The 19,226-nt window shown below is 40.9% G+C and overlaps 1 protein-coding gene across 2 annotated transcripts in view; it reads right to left on the minus strand.

Annotated features, from left to right (window-relative positions):
- Nucleotides 1-904: 904 nt before the first annotated feature.
- Nucleotides 905-19,226, minus strand: part of RFTN1 (raftlin, lipid raft linker 1) — a 96,316-nt gene continuing 77,994 nt past the window's right edge. For both annotated transcript variants that reach the window (XM_053993310.1, XM_053993303.1), the window contains 3 exons: nucleotides 8,469-8,572; nucleotides 7,021-7,102; nucleotides 905-3,306 (listed from right to left, as the gene is read on the minus strand). In XM_053993310.1, the coding sequence (XP_053849285.1) occupies nucleotides 2,869-3,306; nucleotides 7,021-7,102; nucleotides 8,469-8,572 (624 nt within the window). In that variant the 3' untranslated portion in view covers nucleotides 905-2,868. The remainder of the gene's footprint in view (nucleotides 3,307-7,020; nucleotides 7,103-8,468; nucleotides 8,573-19,226) is intronic.

Consider the following 19,226-nt stretch of genomic DNA (forward strand, 5'->3'; position numbering starts at 1 on the left):
TACCTATTTTCATTATGATGCTTCAAGAGTTTGGACACCCTACCCAACATAGTTGTACCCCCTGCCCCTGCTCCCCGCTGTTTGTTGCAATTTAAAACCCCTTTTCCATCTTTTATTTAATTCAGCCACTCCTCTTTGACATTCCTCATTTGCTTAATCCAGTCCTTTCTTAAACACCTCCAGGGATAGTGGCTTCACCTCCACCATTTGCCTCACCGCCCCAGGCAGCCCATTCCAATGCTTGAGCTGGATTTTCTCCTTTGAACTTTTCCTGCCTAACAGCTGGTGACTTGTTCAGATGACCACTTGCTGACTGCTGTCTTTCACTTCCCTGGCTACTCTGGTGGTCCTGCTTTTTCAGGCCCAAAATGGCAAAGGCAGCTGAGATAAAATGCAGATAACAGCTGTGGAGCCTTGCTGCTGCACCACAGACCTGCCTTCCCCAGCCCTCATCACATCTGGATCATCTGTCTGAGTGATGATTTAGGCTCTCTCACTCTCCTTGGGACGGGAGCACGGTGCAAGCATGCACACAACTTACATCTGAACCAGCTCAGAGTAATTCAAAATCACAGCTTGGAACTGATTATGAGAGTACAAACCCCAAACCAGCTGCCCTTTTGAAACTGCAAAAGCATTCAAGTTCTCTTTGACTCCTCCCAACTGTAGCCCAGCTTTTACAGGACCAAAGTTTTAAATCAATCCTTCACTTAAACAAGTGCAACTTCCCCACTCCCCACAGGCCCTTCCATGCTTTGTTGGGAAAGGAAAACCAAGTAGCCAGTTCTGTAGCACCAGTAACTACTGCTAATTCAGTAGTAAGGAGCTTCCCCTCATCACCACTTAGAGAACTGAGTTCCTCCTTCTGGAGATGAATAATTGGCATTTGTGCAAACACCACAAATAAGGAATCTCCTTATGACCTTTATTTCTCTTTAGTTTTGTAAGCAGTTGGGATTTAGTTAACAAGGTCAAGTTGCAATCCAATAAACGTTTTCTATTAAAAAGTATTTGGAGAGGTCTTTCTACTGCAACACTTTCTACTAGCAAAACGTTCATTAAATATTGTGATTTTTAAACAAGATTAATACAAAGCTGGTCCTTGAGATAGAAACCATCAATAAAAGGATCTTATGCTAAAAAAATCTGCAAACAGGAACTTAAAATTGTACAGAGCAGAGACCTTGTATTTAAGCAGAACAACTGCAGCAACCTATTTTTGAGGCTATTGGAACTCCAGTGTCATCTTAAAATACCAAATGAAACAACTGAAAAATAGCATCAGAAAATGAAGTTACTTACAGTCCTGTAGTTAAACCACTGAATTCAAAATAAAACACTCTTCTATCAATGACAAAACTATACCACTGTGCTTTGTGTATGTGAAATCAAATGGTTTAAACTTGAGTGCCTTCATCCCAATTAAATGAATATTTAAATGATGTAATTTTTGCCTTCTCTGCAATGTTCTGCTAACTGAGTAATTTTTAGGCATGAAAGATACTTTTGAACCACTCTAGGTGCACATCTGATACAGAACATAGTCCTTTTTACAGCATTTTGATTTGAAGACTAAGGAAAATTATCAAGCATAAATCAGTCAAAGGAAAAAACAGCAAATCACTTACAGAGCTCTACCTCTTGCTTTAAAACAAGAAAAGCAGGGGAATTTACAATGTTTTTCTCATTTTGTTACCAGATTACTTGACCACTTCTAAACAAGGATGAAGGTCGTTAAGAAGAGAGAAACCACTCCTTCCTACATTTGTAGAAATACTGAAGTACTTGGAGAACATTGGCACAGAAACTGTATTACATATACATTCACTTGTAAATATTTTTATGTAGCTTCAAACATAAAAATGTTGGTAATTTTACAGAATTCCCTCAGGTATCAGTCCCAGAATATGGTTACTTGTACCAAGAAAATGGTCTGTTTCATTTTGGAAGGTCATTTTGTGACATTTGTTGGCCATGGACCACTGTGTACAATTTCAGTTCTTTACCACAAGGTATTTCATAACAGTGAGGAAGTGGTGCTAAACCACCTGGAAAAGGTCAGGAGGTAACATCTAATTCCAATTTTAGTGAGGATAACCATTGACAGAGCTACTTTTTACCGCCTTTTCGTTTTCTGTTTTTCTGTCTTCTGAAGCCCCCACAGCTACTGATGAACTGTTGATTGGTAAAGACCAAATAGGAAATTGCATTTTGTACTGGAATCATCCACCTCACAGATTCACCATGGGGTTTGTTTACCCACTGTGCCTGAACAGGTATAAGATTTGCTTATTGCTTAAAGATGTGTAAGGGTTAATAAAATTCAGAAGAGAGTATCATCAGTGAGTGTACTCCTAGAGAAAGATATGAATAACAGCCATCTTAGCTAAGCTTTCCAAATTCAGTTTCAACCTCTTGAAGTCCAAATATCATTTTTATGATACTACAAGCCTAGTGACAAAATAACATCTGCCACAATAACTTCTCCAGAAAAGCCACATGGACAAGAAAGTACTACACAGTAAAATCTGACAGAACGGGACACTTGCCCTGACCCAGGCTCAAAGCTAGCTTGCTAAGTTTGGTCATGGCTAAAGGTATGATTTCTGTCCCTCCCTACTTTTTAATTTAAAGTGTAGCTCCACTACATACAGTGAAAGGAATTTTGCAGTTTCTGTAGGTTGAAAAATCTGGGCCCTGTAGATGCTTAAAACATTAAGATACCAGAGTGCTAAGGAGCAAAGTAAGTCAAAGAAATGCAGAAGAAATGTTGCGTTGAGCAATGCAGTTAGTGGTGGGGATTATCAAAATCTGTTTTTTTGTCTTGGCAAAGTATCAGCCACTCACAGGGTTTCTGAAAAGTAGGTCTTATTCGCAGGAGCAGTCCATGTCCAGTGCTGCCCCGTCGCTGCCGCTGCAGCCATCCGGCCCTGGCGCGCAGCCCCCGCCCTCCGCAGCCTCCCCCGCGGGGCAGCTGGGAACGCTCTGGCTGAGGCAGGCCTGCCCGGCATTGTCACCAGTGTCACAGCCGGCAGGACACGTCTCTGCTGATGCCCCGTCGTGGTGGGCACTGCTGTCGTTGGTCCCGGCTACCTCCTCTCCCAAGTCTATGACATCATCTGGCTGCTGCTCTGGATCAGGCTTGACCGCTCTTGAGATTTGTGCTTCTAAGTTTCTCGTGTTCTCTGTGACTTCAAATTCCTGCTTCTCCTGTGCTCTTTGCTTCTCCCTAGTACTTAATTTAGCCTTTGTGGAATTCTTCATTTTTCTGCTGTGCATGTCTTCTTTGGAGAACCTCCAGTGAAACTACAAAGAAGGGATCCAAATGTTAAAGACCATTAGAGGCAGTCTCACATGGACATTTACTTTCCTGAGTAGACGTGTTTTGATGAGTTAGTTTTAATTCAAAAACTAAATTTGAATTTGACCAGAAAGACCCAAGATTAAAAGAAGTTGCCTGACCAAATCAGATGACCTAAGATGATTTCTGCCTACACAGATATCTCTGTTACAGAGAGGAAGGAGAGCTCGATGCTTTATGCTTCTGCTGTTGCTGTTGTGCCTGGTGGGTTCCTCTCTACACTGTGTGGAAGGGAAGGATATGCAAAGCTGAATAAGTGCAGACAGAAGAAGCAATCCCATGGCGTTATTCCAGTGTTTTTCACCAGGTTAACAGCAGAACTAACACCACGCCAACAACCATACTCAAACAGTAAAACATTCTGGACCATCTGTATGAATGTCTTTTGATGAGAAAGCGTGAGGCTGCTACTTGCAGCATTTCCACAGGACTTGCCACAGCCACCATTTCACAACTGCTTTCACAACTTGACAGGTATAATGTATATAGAGGCTGACGAATAAGTCACTATTATATCTGCCTCATTTGTCCAAAAATAAATCAAGCTTTCCCCAAGGAAAGCCAGACCACAGAGTCATAGAATCATAGAATGGTTTGGATTGGAAGGACGTTAAAGGTAATCTAGTTCCAACTACCCTGCCATGGACAGAGACTCCTCCTAGAAAACCATGTTGCTCCAAGTTCCATCTAACCTGGCCTTCAACATTGTCCGGGAGTGGGGCATCCACAACTTCTCTGGGCAACCTGTGCCAGTGTCTCACCACTCTCACAGTAAAGAATTTCTTTCTACCATCTAATCTAAACCTGCCCTCTTTCAGTTTGAAGCCATTATCCCTTGTCCTATCACTACACTTCCTGGCAAAGCGTCCCTTTGCGACTTCCCAGCAGACCCCCTCAGATACTGGCAGGCTGCTGTGAGTTCTCCATGCAACCTTCTCTTCTCCAAGATCAACAACCCCAGCTTTCTCAGCTTGTCTTCAGAGGAGAGGTGCTCCAGTCCCCTTACCAACTTCAAGGCCTCTTCTGGACTTGCTCCATTGTTCCAAGCCTCTGCTAAGCCATCCTACACAAGTTTACTAAGTACCTCTGAATGTGCACAACCATTTTTTCAGCAGTGTCAGTTGCTGATGGATGTTCAGGAATGGGTTAGGAGGCAAAATTTGGATGCCATAAATAATTTCATCAGGATGTTCAGCAAACCCAGCCATGTTCAAAAAAGCCATTTTCTCCAGTGAAACTGGGTCTGTGCTGAAGTTGGCCAAAATGTTTTGTATTCATAAATTTTTGATCTAGCTATTTATTCCTTAATCAAAAAGCCATTCAAAACTTATTATTAGATTACAAAGCTGGAACAATGTTCTTTCCTCCTGGTAGCCAGAACTTAATGTAAAAGGAGAAGGGGGGGAAAAATAAAGAAATTGGCTTTCACAAAACTCTTCTCGGTTTTACTTAAAGGAAGTTATTTTTCACTACAATAGCACTCAGTTTAGAGAAAGAGGAATGATAACATCTCAGTTCTAGAGCTCAGCTGTTTAAAATTCAGACACTTGAGTTTTTTCCTCTTTAATTTGCAGAAGTGGCTGGGTACCCAGTACTCCACTTAACTCATAGCTCTTATTGACAGAAGGTAAGATCAGGGCCCTAAATGTGATAAAGATCCAGCTGTAGGAGGCTTTGTGAGTGTGTGTACACGTACTCAAGTCAGGTACTTACACTGTTATTTCACAAAAATGCATTCAGCTAGTTTCTGCTGAAATAAGCATCAGTTTTGTATAAAGTGAATGAACACAATTACTTCATCCCTGATTGAATGTTACATTAGGAGTACATTGAATGTTACATAGGAGTACTTTTCACTGAAGAGAGAAGTTATACCACTCTTGCGTATTTCCTTTTCTGTTCCTCTGACTACCTTGAACAACGGTTCATTGATGTGCAAAGATAGGACAGGACATTTTCCATCAATGCAATATCCTTTTAATGTTATCATCCTATTTCCCTCCTCCTCTGAGGGTTATCTATAAACATGTTAGACATGCCATAGCTAAAAGCTAAAAAAAAACCCCTGAGAGCCTGGGATGTTTTATGTGCAGAATATTCAGCAACCTTTAATCAAATGCTTGGGTTGCCATCTTTGATGTGACACAACAACCACTTGTGAACATTGAACCAGTCTTACATCCCTTTACAGAACTATAATCAAGGTATGCCATCCTTCCCTGACCTTTGGTATGAAAATGTGCTGTAGTGATTCTCGCCCTCATATATGCCTGTGTATTTAACACTGCCAACGAGTGAGTCCTTTGTTTTGTCAACCAGACATTGTTAAAAAGTTTTTATGACCGGGAATGAAAAAGATTTAAACAAAGTTTTAAGTCATCTGGATGGTATGTATGTGTTATTATAATACAAGAAATCAACATCATACTTCTTTCTCTATTTGAGAATGAACAACCACATATGGGTTCCCATCCCTTCCACTAAAACCACACACAGTGGTAGGAAAAGAATGACCAAATACAGGCATTCTAACACTCATCCCAAGATCCCTTTAATCACCTGAAAACAAAGAGAGAAAACAAATAAAATGGGCTTTGTAACAAGTTCACACAGTGTTCTGGGCTCCAGCTTTGCTAATGAGAGAGGGTAAATCCTACATCAGTCACACTCCCAGCAGTTCTCTCCTGCTTCAGTCAGTTGAAACACTCCCCATGTCTGCACTGTATGAAAAAGACAACTTTTACAGAACCACGCTCCAAAACAGTGAGGGCTTCATAGATGAAAACTATCTGCAATTATCTAAACTGTTGGGTAAAATGCTCCTGGTGCTCAGCTCTGTTCAGCATTTCCGATCTCCTGCTGCAGCTCAGCTCTGCATGGCCTCAAGTGCCCACTCCTGCAATGACATTGGGCTGGCAGCACTCACCAAAGCCCACAGAGCCACAACAAAAACAAGTCAGCAACCTCACTGACACGTGGTTCCAGAGATCTTTTCCATACTTCATCTAGCTTTTCTGATCCCTTGCATACTGAAAGGGCAAGGCAAATTTGACCACTGTAGGAAGGCCTTTCTGTAGTAAACACTTTCTGTTTCAAGTCCCTGTATTTCTCTCTCCAGCTGTATGGCATGACAGGTTTGGGCAGGTGTTCCCACAGCTATGTGTTTCAAAATGGAAGTGGGAATACATACATGCATCCACATCCATACATGATGAGCTGTCAGCTATGCCTTTGGATAATTTAGCTGGATTCTAGAGGTTTTTCTTGGTTAAATTAAGGTTCTACCAAAACAGAGAGAGATAGAGAGAATGAGAGAGCAGTTTAAACAGAAAATGGGTGAGAGAAAATAGTATTGGTTCCATCTTACAGGCACTGAACATGAGAGAATTTTAGGAATAAATGGAGGTTTGTGGCTGCTTTACATGAAGAAAAATCTGCATTTCTTATGCTGCTGTGAGTTCAACAGAGAATGAAATCTAGGAGTTTGGACATCATTTAAGCATTTTTTGTTTCTTTCATTTGAACCGTTCCATTCCTTCTGTCTTGCTACTGTATCACAGAAACATTGAATAGGCTATTTTACTTCTACAGGAAATCAATTTCAATATAAAAATACCACCAGCAAAACCCAAAGAAACCAGAAACTCAAGGTTATTTACCTTAGATTCTTTCTTCTTTGCTTTCTGGGGCAAAGAAGGTCTCTGAAGAAATACAATTTGCTTTGTAGATAAATTCCCCTCCCTGAAAAGAAACAAATGCACACTCCTGAGAATGAATTAAATTCACATCCAGCATCATTCAAAGCGAAAATCCATCTCAGTCATTTATTTCTGCAGGTCAAAGAAGAACAAAATGAAGAATGATCCTCACATTGCCTGTCCCTGGCGTCTCTGAGCAGCCTGGTATTTTGGGGGGCAGGAGAGGAGAATGTTCAGACTGATAGAGCCTGTCAGCCTATGACACAGTTTTGCTGAATGTTTTAGCGTTAGTGTGTAAACACAGAATAAATTGTTTGGAACAAAAAGGAAGAAACCCAAGAGCCCCAGTGCCCCAGTGTCTCAGCAACACCAGAGTGTTCCTTCCCTCCCTCCTGGGGCACTGGTATGGGATGGGGCTGGGTGCTCCCTGTAGGTCTGCAGCATGGCAGGAAGAACAACCACCAGGTGGGTGCCCTTCTGCACTGACCTCTGTTACTCAAGGTATTAGTGGGATACAGAAAGCTGGAAGAAAATTATATATATATATGTATATATCTTTAAGAGTCAGGGATTACAAATCGTAACTGTGATTTTCTATTCATTCTTACATTTAAACATTTATGTAAAACTTAAATACAGAAATACAGTTTCTCCCCCAACAAAGATGGCCTTTTACTTTTTAGGTTTTAATGTGTAGGAGTAGTCTTCATCCAAATCTCATAAAGAGCTGGGCATTATTTGTTAAGATAAAAAAATCATGACTGATTATATTGGTGTATATATACAAATAAATACATTCCTGACCAGTGAAAATTCAGAAAGCACCATCTTCATTATTAACAAGTGGTATGATTGGTTTTCACCAGTTATGAAGATTTTTAAGTGATTTGCATTTACATTTTAAAAGTGAGAATATAAATAATAGCAAAGTAGACCACAGAATTATTATATCTGCACACAAGGCTACTGAGGAGTGTGTCACTCTCATAGGGTCCTGCTCAGCTAGACTGTATCAGCAGCATTAGACAGACATCTATTAAGAATAAAATTACTTTTTTTTTCAGCTAGACAACATCTCACTCCAAACATTATCACACGTTTTGTCTTTGCTCTAAAGGACATTACTGGAAGATCCAGAGCAGGAATTTTACAGTCATGGAGTTTACAGAGGGGCAGAAACAACACCCAGAAAACTCATGCAGAAACCACATTGCCACCTTGCAGTCTTTCTGCCCACCAGATATGTGCTTCCTGCCACATGTGGCTTGTGATGCACGGAAAACCCCAAGAACAGCTGCAGCAGGCTTTGCAAGGAAATCCATGCTGACTGCACAGGGAATTGCTTGTGCAGACTGTGGTGCTTGTACAGCAACTTCCCTGGCCAAAAGGCAGCACCCACCCCTCCCTACCTGTTTGTCTTCACAATGGGAGTGGGAAGCACACACGTCAGCTGCCAGCCGTACATGGCAAGGGAATTCAGCAGCGGAACATAATCTGTCTGCACTTCAACTCCCTGGGGAAGGAAAAGCAACAGTTGGCATCATCACTTGGAGTGTGACATTCAGCTTGACACCAAAAAAAAAAAAACCCAAGAAAAAATACATGTGTGGGTTTTCTCAGAGGGAGAAAGGGGTTTTGCAACGAAGTGGGTCATGTTTTATGTTCAGCTAGGCAGGAAGGAAAACATTCAAAAACATGAGACAAATGCCTGACTGCCCATACATCCCAAACTGTTAAAGGAGTTTGTTTAAAATGGTAAACATCTGTGATCTTGTTCTTACACTGCCTGACTCATCCATCTAGCTTTATAGCGTTCCAGATCTGAACGGGATAAATTCAGTGTATGTTATCAATTATCTCCTCCCAAGAAAAATTATGTCCAAGTAGTTAAAAAATGACAGCATTGCTTTGCTTGGATTGTGCACTTGTCTAAGCTTCAGCAAATCCTGAATATCTGCATTGAAATCAGTCGTGTTACTCTGCCATGATGGATCAAAAGGAAAATAGCCAACAACAGCAACAAAAAATATAAGTACGAGTCTTTTCCTTTCCTTTTGCCCACAAATACGCATTGCTGCCTTCTTATTTTGAATCAGGAAATCTGTGGGCGAGACGAAAAGCTTTGCCTTTCAGTGCAGGAGTCTGGCTCCTGCTGCACATTAACCCAGCAGAGCCTTGCTCATTCCCTTTCAACTAAATGGCAGACCTTGCAATCCACACAGAAAGAACCACTGGTGGTTTCAACAAAGATTATTCCAGTGAGGTGTCTAATTGCCAAGACTGCCAGTAATTTAATGAATAGATGCCACAGCATATTTACTAGTTTTTAATCTTAATAAACAAAAAGCAGACAAATTGTAACTACCAGTCTCTACAAATATAACTAAATTTGATTGGAATAACAATTACATTTGCAAAAAAGCTCAGGCACTTACACTGGTTTCACGTTCACGTAAGGAGTTTTAACTGCCAATTCGCAACACTGGGGAAGGCACAATAGTTTTGCAGCTCCAAAAAATCCATTTATTCCACAGTAATGAAATAGTCATTTGATCAGAACTAATCCAAATCCTGCTGTAGTTATTTCAAGGTATTTTAGTGAATTCCAATCTCAGCTGTTCCTTTCTTCTAACAAATGTAATTTAGGTCACTTATATCTTTATAACTGAATGGCTGCCTGACTATACCTATTAAAAACCCGATCATGACTACAACTGCATATAGCTGAAGAAGCTGTATCAGTCCTGCTTAAAAGGAAAATGTTTTAAATCTCTACCCCAGAAAGTGCCCGCAAGAGAACACTCCTAATGTTACTTCTGTACAGAGGCTTGTGGGGGCTTAGAGAGGTAGTGCTACTTTAAAACATCACCCTGTACAAACTGGAATTTGTGACTCTGGGAGAGGAATGAGACAACCTTGCGAGAGGGGGGCAATACCACACGGCCCTTAACTCATGTCCACTGGAGCAATCAGGACTCATCCTGCAGCTGTGATCGTGGTAGATTCAGAGTCTCCTTTGACTCCCTTTTCCCTCTGGAAGACAGGTATTTGTGCACTCTTTTCAGTTTTTAAAATAGAGTGTGCAAGGGTAATAAAAAAATCATGACATATCTAGATGCCTTTAAGCTGTAATGTCTCAAAAAGACGTATTAATAACACACTGAGATTTATGAGATTGGTCAACAACGCCTTCAAAAAATAAAGATGAAAATATGCAACATGATGATTAAGAAAAAGGTCAGAGCATCCACTATCACAAGCTCTTCATGAGGTGCCACATAAAAGGACATTCCCTCCATCAAACAGTGTTTGCAGAGGAAAAACCAGGAGGAGCTCACTCATTTAGAGGAGGGAAGCAGATCAGGAAAGACTGGCACAGCAGAGCTTGTCTGTGCCCTGAGGAACATCTTGTGTTGTAAAGAGGATTTCTATTTTGAATTCATTGCCTGAGGTAGGTGATTAGCAGGAAGAACCTTCCTCTTGCATCAGGATGTGCAAAGAATGTCAGAAATCAGAGGGAAATTATGTCAATGAGGAAGGACATCAATACCACGCAGAGCTCATTTGGCTGCTGCAGAAGCCAAATTGTTTCAGGGATATGCCATCACTCTTGCCACAGCCCCCTGTCCCTGCAGGCTCTGAGCAGCGAGACAGGACTGGCTTTGGACCTGTCTGACTTGTCAGGATTAAGCATCATCTGCAGTAGATGATGGTGTATTTCACAGCCCAGTGGTGCAGAAAGGAAACAAGCAGGTAAGCACATTCAAAAGGGTAAAGTTACCAGAAAATAAAAAATAAATTTAAGTAAATTAGGCCTAAAGAAACTTTTTTTTTTTTTTTAATCTGGCAGTTAAAAAAAAAAACAACCAACCTATGTAAAGATTTCTACACAGTGGTTACAAAAATATGACCTCTTATTTTTCCCATGTGCTGGTACCCAACACCCCAATGTGCCTGTTGGGCTGTCTGGAGGCAGGAGGTGTGTACATGTGTACATGATGCACAGGTGTTCCCTCCTCTGAGCTCCTCAGGCCCTTTAACAAGCTCCCTCCAACTCCACGACGCTTCACTGGAGTCAGACACTGCACCTCATCTCCAGGTCCTTGGGGAATAGACTATTCCCAATAATTGGCTGAGTTTGAAGATGACAGGCAAGAGGAAGGAGTCACTCCAAAATAAACAGGTTAATCCACATGGGCTTCAAACTTCTGACTTGCAAATACAGATAATTGAAGCTTTTTTTAAGACCACATGAAATTATTTCTCCCTCCCCCTCCTGAATCATCAGCTGTAATTCTATCCCACGACTGGAATTTGTGTGCCAGCAGGAGTCACAGTTATACAGACCTTTAATTGGTGTCATATTAAATGCTTTCTGAAGCAAAAATGCTTCTAAACAAACAGTACACTGGGGGATGGGTGCAGAGGAAAAGAGTGATCTTGTACTCATTTTACATTTAATACAGTAATTCTTTTATCTACTATTATTAGAGACAATAGAAATGAAATTTCAAGCACACCATTCCTCAAATAAAAGTGCAATGCTCTTTCTAACTAGCAAATACTGGATCTGAACACCAGTAGAAATAGAAAAAAAATGTGCCAGAGCTCTCCTGAAAAAGAAGTGTTCAAACAATGCATCTCAAACTGGGAGACATTTCATTCACTGAAAGGGTGGAAAATTTTAATTAACTTGCTTCCCACTCTCCTGTGGATGATAAGTAATCTCTGATCACACCTTGAGTGTCAAGAAGCCAGAGCATATTGAGCTAGAATTTTCCCTTGACTTGCATCACATGAAAAGAATTCTTTTTATTTGTAGTTGTATTGTTTGTTTCCAGCATTTTTTCCTTTCACAGTTGCTTCTGCTCATTAGGAGGAAAAAAAAGATTAAAAAATGAAAGAATAATATCTAGGGCAAGCCACACAAACAACTGCATTAACAATTTTTCTTTTCTTTTCCCCCCTACTGCGGCAATTTTAACCACAGCAAGATAACAAACAAGACAACTACTAAGCTCTTGTGAGACAGAAGTTCTTCAGAAATCATTCTTTCCTGGGCTAAGTGAATGTGATTTAGTTACAAGGCAGCTATGGATTGTCACTATTTAATTTTTTTTCCAACATGGATTAAAGAGTGGTAGAAAAAAAATCCCATTAAATAAATCTTAATAAAACCTTTATCAGCAAATCCTAACAGACTGCATACCAAAATTTACTGACAGATGGCAAAGAGGATGGGAAGTAAAAAAAATCAAGTTGCTTTGAAAGTGTAACCTACTGTTTGTTGCAGAAAATGGGCACCGCATTCAAACTCAGCTCCTTACAAAAAACAGAGGGGTGCCACAAGGGCGCCACGAGGGTGGCACCACGCACCCCCAGCCAAGGCTGGCTACCAGTTTCCAGCTCTGCCAAAGCCAAAGCTTTCCTATCCCTGGGCACTGAAGGGAGGAAATAGAAGTGGCAAAAGCAGGACTTGCACCGTAGTGGAAAAGAAAGAAAATGCAATGAGAGAAACTGAATACCTGGACTGTGCAAGAATGACCCAGTAAAAGTGTGCTACAAACATTTTATGTTTGCAGTAACACAGCTGACACGGGGACTAAATTCAAGCTCTAAATTTGTGAATTATTTGCCTTTTTCCTTTTCAGACTTCTTCCAAGAGATAATTTCTGCTGACAGTGTAACAGTATTGAACCATTAAAAACATTTATTGGAAGCAAAAGAGAAGTTTCACAAATGCTTCAGCAATAAAAAAGTTGGACTTTGTTCCTCTAGTATTGAGCTCCTCCTGAATCTCCATGTATAACACACCACAGCATGTTGCTGGCAGACACTGGCTACACATCCATTATCTGTGGAGCAGAGGGCTGTGGGATGGCTCCTGCATCCTTGGAAACCATCAGTAGCTTTGGGAAGCAGGTGGGTCACTGACCAACAAAAAGCAACTGCCAAATGGGGACCTCACTGGAAAGGTAATAGGAAAAAAAAAAAAAAGAGTAATAAATAAATCCACAGGCAGGCTTTCCCCTCAATATTCTGGACATATGTAATTTAGAGTTATTTACAATTACTAATATATATGTGAATTCCTTGCAATGTGAAATATTTTGGAGTACATAATAAGGCTGCAACACTATATGAGGAAGCATTATGTTAAGAGAGAGTTTCTGCAATTCAGATGTATCCAGTCACAATTTCAGTACACACACATGCTGTGTGTACTGTGTGTACTGAGCAGCATTCACAGCTGGCTCCACATCTAGGGGAAAATGAAAACAACAACCAATAAACCCTGTGTGCCCACAATGCCTGCTTCTCTCAGTGACTTATGTGGATGCAAATCCTATTTTCTAGCATGTATATATACTAACAGAAACATTAGAGTGCTCCTGATACTGCCTGCACCTGTAACACAGAAGTACACTTGCACAGCAACACAACTCTGCATTCATAGAAGCACAGGGTCAGCAGCAAAAGCTGGACAACGTGAATGTGTTGACACAGAGGGCTCTCCACACAGGAAACATCCTATGAGGTGTGTTGTAACTCACCACTGCACAGAAAATGTACAAAATGATGAAACAACTCCACGTAACTGTCCATGAAACACAAGAAATAAATGTGATCTAGCAATCCATCAGTACAGTTTCTTCAAAAATTTTGGCATTTTTACTTTCACAATTCCTGCAACACTTGAAGTGTACCTTAAGGTAAGCACTGATTTTACTGTTTGCCCATCAATTCTCTGAGGGGAAAAAACAACATAAAGAACCACTACCTGAGAACTTACATACTCCAGTGTGCCCTACAGACACAGCCTAATCATCCCCAGGCAGCTTCCCCAACACAATTCCCTTTGGTTATAATTTATTCCCAAACAACATGTGGCTTTTACCAAAAGGCTTTGTGCACCACTCCCCAGTTATGCAAGTAATGGTCTATTTCCATGCAAGCACTGCAGCTGAAGCTTAGACCCTCCACTGCCAGTGGCTCACACAGCAGGAAGGCGAGCGCTGCGCTGCCTCTCGCCCACAGGCGGGCTCTGTGTGCAGCCTCTGGGGTCCCAGCACCCACTCCCACACCCCTCAATGTGCTCACACAGATGCACTACCCAGGGCACTACTGCCCAGCTGGAGTGAGCTGCTGGGCAAGAGAAACATGTGCCCAGCATGGTTTTATAGGAAGTATAAAAAAGGACTGAAATACTTTTTCTCAGCTTGTTCTTAAGTGGGTGGTTTAGATCTGGGATGCTCGCTTTTCCCTTGAAGATTTTATGGGTGAGCAGAGAACTAATTCTTAGAAAACTGTGACAGCTAGGAAGGATTTTTTAATCCATACTGTGCTGAATTTTCAGTCTCTTTACTTCAAGTACCCTTTACTCCCATGGAAGAAGCGTTCACCTTGTTAAATGTTCAATGCTACCAGAGCCACAAGAAATTATCAGGGACGTTCCAAGTTCATATTTCTAGATTTTGTTACTACATTAATAATCAAAACCAATTAAAAGATTACCCTATGGAACTTAATCATGTGGATTTTAATTGATTTTAAACCTATGTCTGCTGAGTTCAGCAGACAAATATATATGTATATATGTGGCTTTCATACTTCATATAAAGGAATGAAACAAGAATTATAAAAACCTTTGGAAGATAAGAGACTCCTGAAGGTTTTTGTTCAGCTCTTCTTAAAAAGCAACAAGAATTCAGCAACAGACATTGCTGAAATCTTTTGCCCAGGCAGCACATCTGCCCTTTGAGTGGTAAAGAGGGTCACATGCATGACTCCACTTTTCATGCCCATTGCCATCAGCTCTTTGGCCGACCTGGTCATGCCCTTCTCCCATGGCCAGAGACAGCAGAACATGGCTTAACTGACATATGACCTAAATCAGATTTACAGACAAATCAAATCCTTATTTCCAGAGAATTTGTTTCAAGGCTTACATTAAGGCAACTTGCAACCTAGGCTCAGCACAGATAAATTTTTAAATCTTTTGTTATGTCGCGCTTTAAAAGGTTTACCACGTCTACAGTGGAGACTGACCCCATTCAAGTCTGCCAGGGAAATGGCAGCACCACAATATATGGCAACACCACAAAATATTTGAGATTTTAATTCGTATCAGTACACCAAAGGTATGGCATGGCAGCAAATACAAAACGATGAATCAGCAGCTCAAGATTTTCAATGAGAAAATACTTGTAAATTAAGAACAATATTTTCAAAATAAACACAGCTTCAGAGGCAGAACAATGCAGCAATCTAAAATAAATGTTATAGCACTCTATTTTAAAGACAGTATTAGCTATTTTGTCTTGTTTAATGGGGAAGGGAAGGTGACAGATTTAGAGTTGGGGAGATGGAAATCATACAGGCTCTGATTAATCAGAACTGTCTACCCACATTTGCCTACACAAGCAGAATTAAAACCATCAAACAAGTTTTAGGGCCAGATCTCAGAGACTGCAGTGGAAATAATATGTCCTGACATTTTTAGAGTTAAAGTGATAAGGATGAGTGCAGTATTTTGTCATAACAAGTCCTGTGGTCATTTGCAGAGGATACCACAGCTCTACTCTTGAGAATAAAGAGTTAAATTACTCAGAGCTATTACATCCTGTCTGCTGCTTGGCGGGACCACATACTGTGACAGCTGCGAGCTTTACATCCTCTAAAAACTGACATTTTACACACATACTGAGTGCATCACACTGTTCAGCTTGTTTTCTCTATTAGCCTTAGCAATTAAAAAGGCAGCACTTTCCCTGCTAAGAGGTGTGCCAACCCCTCTCTTTTGTGTTAATGGTTAAACAGCAGCCCTTTACCTTTTCATTTAGAAAGGTTTTCTTTCTAAAGGGCATCGATACATGCTACATCTCCCTTTCTAAAAAAGCTTTTTCTGTTGTGGCTGAGATTCTTTTGCTTGTTTCTTCTTCATCTTCATTAGTACAGCACAATAAATTTACATTCACTTCAGACCACATCAGAATAACACCAAAGCTCATCCAGATAACCAAATCTGATACAAATTTAAAATAAAGATCCATTATATACATTTATGTCATGCTACCCATCCGGGCTTCTTCCACTGCCTTGGTAGAAATTGAAATAACAAATAGAAAATGTTAATGTAGATCAGAGCTGAATGTACACAAAAAAAACCCCAAAACATCATCTACATAATGAGTCATTCCACTGCTCCATAACTATCTCTGTAAAAACTGTACTTTGCAACACTTGTAACAGCAAGAAGCCTTTACTGGCTCTTGGACATCTTCTGTCACCACTGAACTCTGTCTCCTTCCCCATTTAACAGTCCCTTCCCCTGCCACTGCATTATTCCATGTTGATGGTAAATAAAGGTGAATTCCAACAAGGTTTAACACTTGGTCTTCTGGGTAGAACACTGTGCAAGTGTTAGCTTCCAGTCTGTTCACTGATTCCATGACTTTACCTACCTACACCTATTATGTCCCAGAAAGCATGAGGCAAGATATATCCTGGCAGCTATTCAAATTGCAGGAGGAGAAAACCAAGGTGGCCAGCACTGCTCTTTCTCTAAATAGGCAAGACCTTTGCAAGACTTCCCTAATGCCTCAACATTCTTCCTTCAGAAAATTTTTTCTTCCCCATATTCTTCCACTTTCAGCTTGGTGGAGAACATTTTCATAATGCCCACAGAACAGACACACTGGATCTCAGAAGAGCGAAACTGCCAGGGAAAACCCAGCATCCAAATTTTTAATTACAGCAGAGAATAATCTGATCATACTGACAAGCCCCATACATGCTATCAGTCAGTTTCTGAAATTGCACATCCCAAATCTTATGTCTGGAACAGGAGATTCTCCGCATTAGCCCTTACAAAGACATGGTGTGTAGCAGTACAGCATCTCCTGACACACCAGATGGCACTGGAAGGTTCATTCCTTAATCTGTTGTCCAGCTGTGCTCTCCAGCATGGAATTGCTAGAATTGAAAGCAAATGATACTCCACCTACAAGGCCTCTAACACTTCAAAGGGCCCTGCTAGAAAATACTCTTCTGCTACATCCTGGTGTTTTGGTCAGCACTCTGCCAACACAGGATCCCCATTATCCTTGTCATGTAGCTCGACAGAAGCTATCTTGTGCCCACACAGATTATGCCTAACTTTGTTATGATATCCTACTGAGATGGAGAACCTTGGATTGGTTGTTTGAGAGCCAAACTGGCTCTGGCCAGGAATCCGTTTATAACTCGGAAAGCTATTTCCAACATGGCTGAAAGGGATGGTTAAGGAAAAGTAATATGTATTGGATCAAGCATGCCCCAAATATTTTGCGTACTTAGCATGTCTGGTTTCGTTTCTACCAAAAGAAATCCAGTTTGTGCACTGTAGGACCATCCAGTGAGGTGAAGTGAGGCATATTAAGGATGGATCAGTGGGTTCACTTCAAAAAGGCACTCCTGATCTGAATTAAAATGCTTGTATGAACACAAGATCCTCTAAACTTTTTGAACCCACAATCTTGTCCAGAAAGGAGTTCCACAGATCTGCTGCATAAATAATTATCTGAAATCTCTCTCTCTCTTTGTTTGCTTGGGCCTGACAAGCGCCATTTGCCACTTAGCTCTTAAACTGGAAGAGATGGTAAACAATCCCTATTTACCTCTTTCCCATGTTTTAGGAGCTCTCTACCCATTCCATTCCCTGCAACTCTTCTCTTTTCCAGGCTGAAAGGACACACATGTAAAGTCTTCCTAATATGGAAGCTGTCTGTATCACTGACCATGCCCAATCTCTTCTCTGAACAATTACTGAGCTAACACAGCCTTCTGAAATAAGGTGCTGTCAAACACAGCTTACACAGTAGTAGGAAGTAGTATATGCTTGCTGTTTCATCCTCTATTCATTTCCTAACAGTTTTAAACACATGGCAAACATTAATGCTTCTTAACATTTGCCTTCTTCATCAGCCCTGACCTAATGCACTCATGAAACCATCTGTCATTACCCCAAAACCTTGTTCCTGAGTGACAACACTGCAATTTGACCCTAAAAATGAACAAGAATTTACAGTCAAGTCTGACATAAATAGAATAGCATTTAATGCAATAAAGGAGTAATTTTTAAGACACACATCAGCAACAAGAAAAGCTGCTATTAAAGCAGCTTATTAACTCTGCAACTCTGTAAGTTATTTGTAGCCATTACTATTTGGGCATTTCTTGCTGCACTACAAAATCACCATCTAATAACAAAACTCTTAATCTTAGTCTCCTGGAATTTTACACACTTAATCTAGCATCTGTCCCATTTTCCCTTAATCCGTTCTTCTGGCATGTGTGTGCCAAAAGGAGGGATTATCTGTCTAAGGATTTTACACACTTTACAATACATTCCAAGTGAAATGATCAGGTACTGCCTTTATAGATACACAGCATCTATTTCTAGCAAACATCAGACAGAACAAAAAAAAAAACCTTCTAAAAGTTATGCAACTACTTCTTTCCCCAACCCTCCATGTTCTTTTTGCTTCAAGCCACAAAGAATTTAAGCCCAGCTTTTCAAACACAGAAGTACTGCGTGTATCCATTTTGCTGTGGAAGACTGGTGCTGACCAATCTGGCCTAAGCAGTGCTTCTACTGATCTGCATGGGCACCTGGATCTGCAGAAGGCCAAGTTGTGGTTCTATCCAGAATATGCAGTGGTTCTATCCAGAGGCCTATCCAGAATATGCAGTTTTTCCAGCATATGAAGGAGGACAAACAGAGCCAAGGCAGTTCTCCATGCTTTCCTGCTGCAGCTAAGCTGGCCTATCTAAAGGGCTGCCTACTTTAGAACTGCAAGGCTACAATGACTTGTGTGATCACGTTGCCCTGACAAACAATGGAGATCCTCTGTGCAGTTAACCTAGCAGACATCTGTAATTTTGAGACAGATAGCCCTGAGTTTCATTGCTCACTGTCACTCACATTTCCCACCCTCCAAAAAAAGCATGAGGTCAAGATCAGAAGTGTGTCGTGCAAACCCAGAGTGTGGTGAACTGCATTGCTGTCAACATTGCATCCCTTCACTTCGGCTGCCTGGCTGGTACTGTTGCAGCACAGATCAGTACATCAGAGTCTGTCTCACAGTCTTGGAGTGTTTTGATTTACAAAAAAAGTCAAAGAAGAA

This window comes from Vidua macroura, chromosome 1 (genome assembly GCF_024509145.1).
Source record: "Vidua macroura isolate BioBank_ID:100142 chromosome 1, ASM2450914v1, whole genome shotgun sequence".
NCBI classification, from domain to species: domain Eukaryota; kingdom Metazoa; phylum Chordata; class Aves; order Passeriformes; family Viduidae; genus Vidua; species Vidua macroura.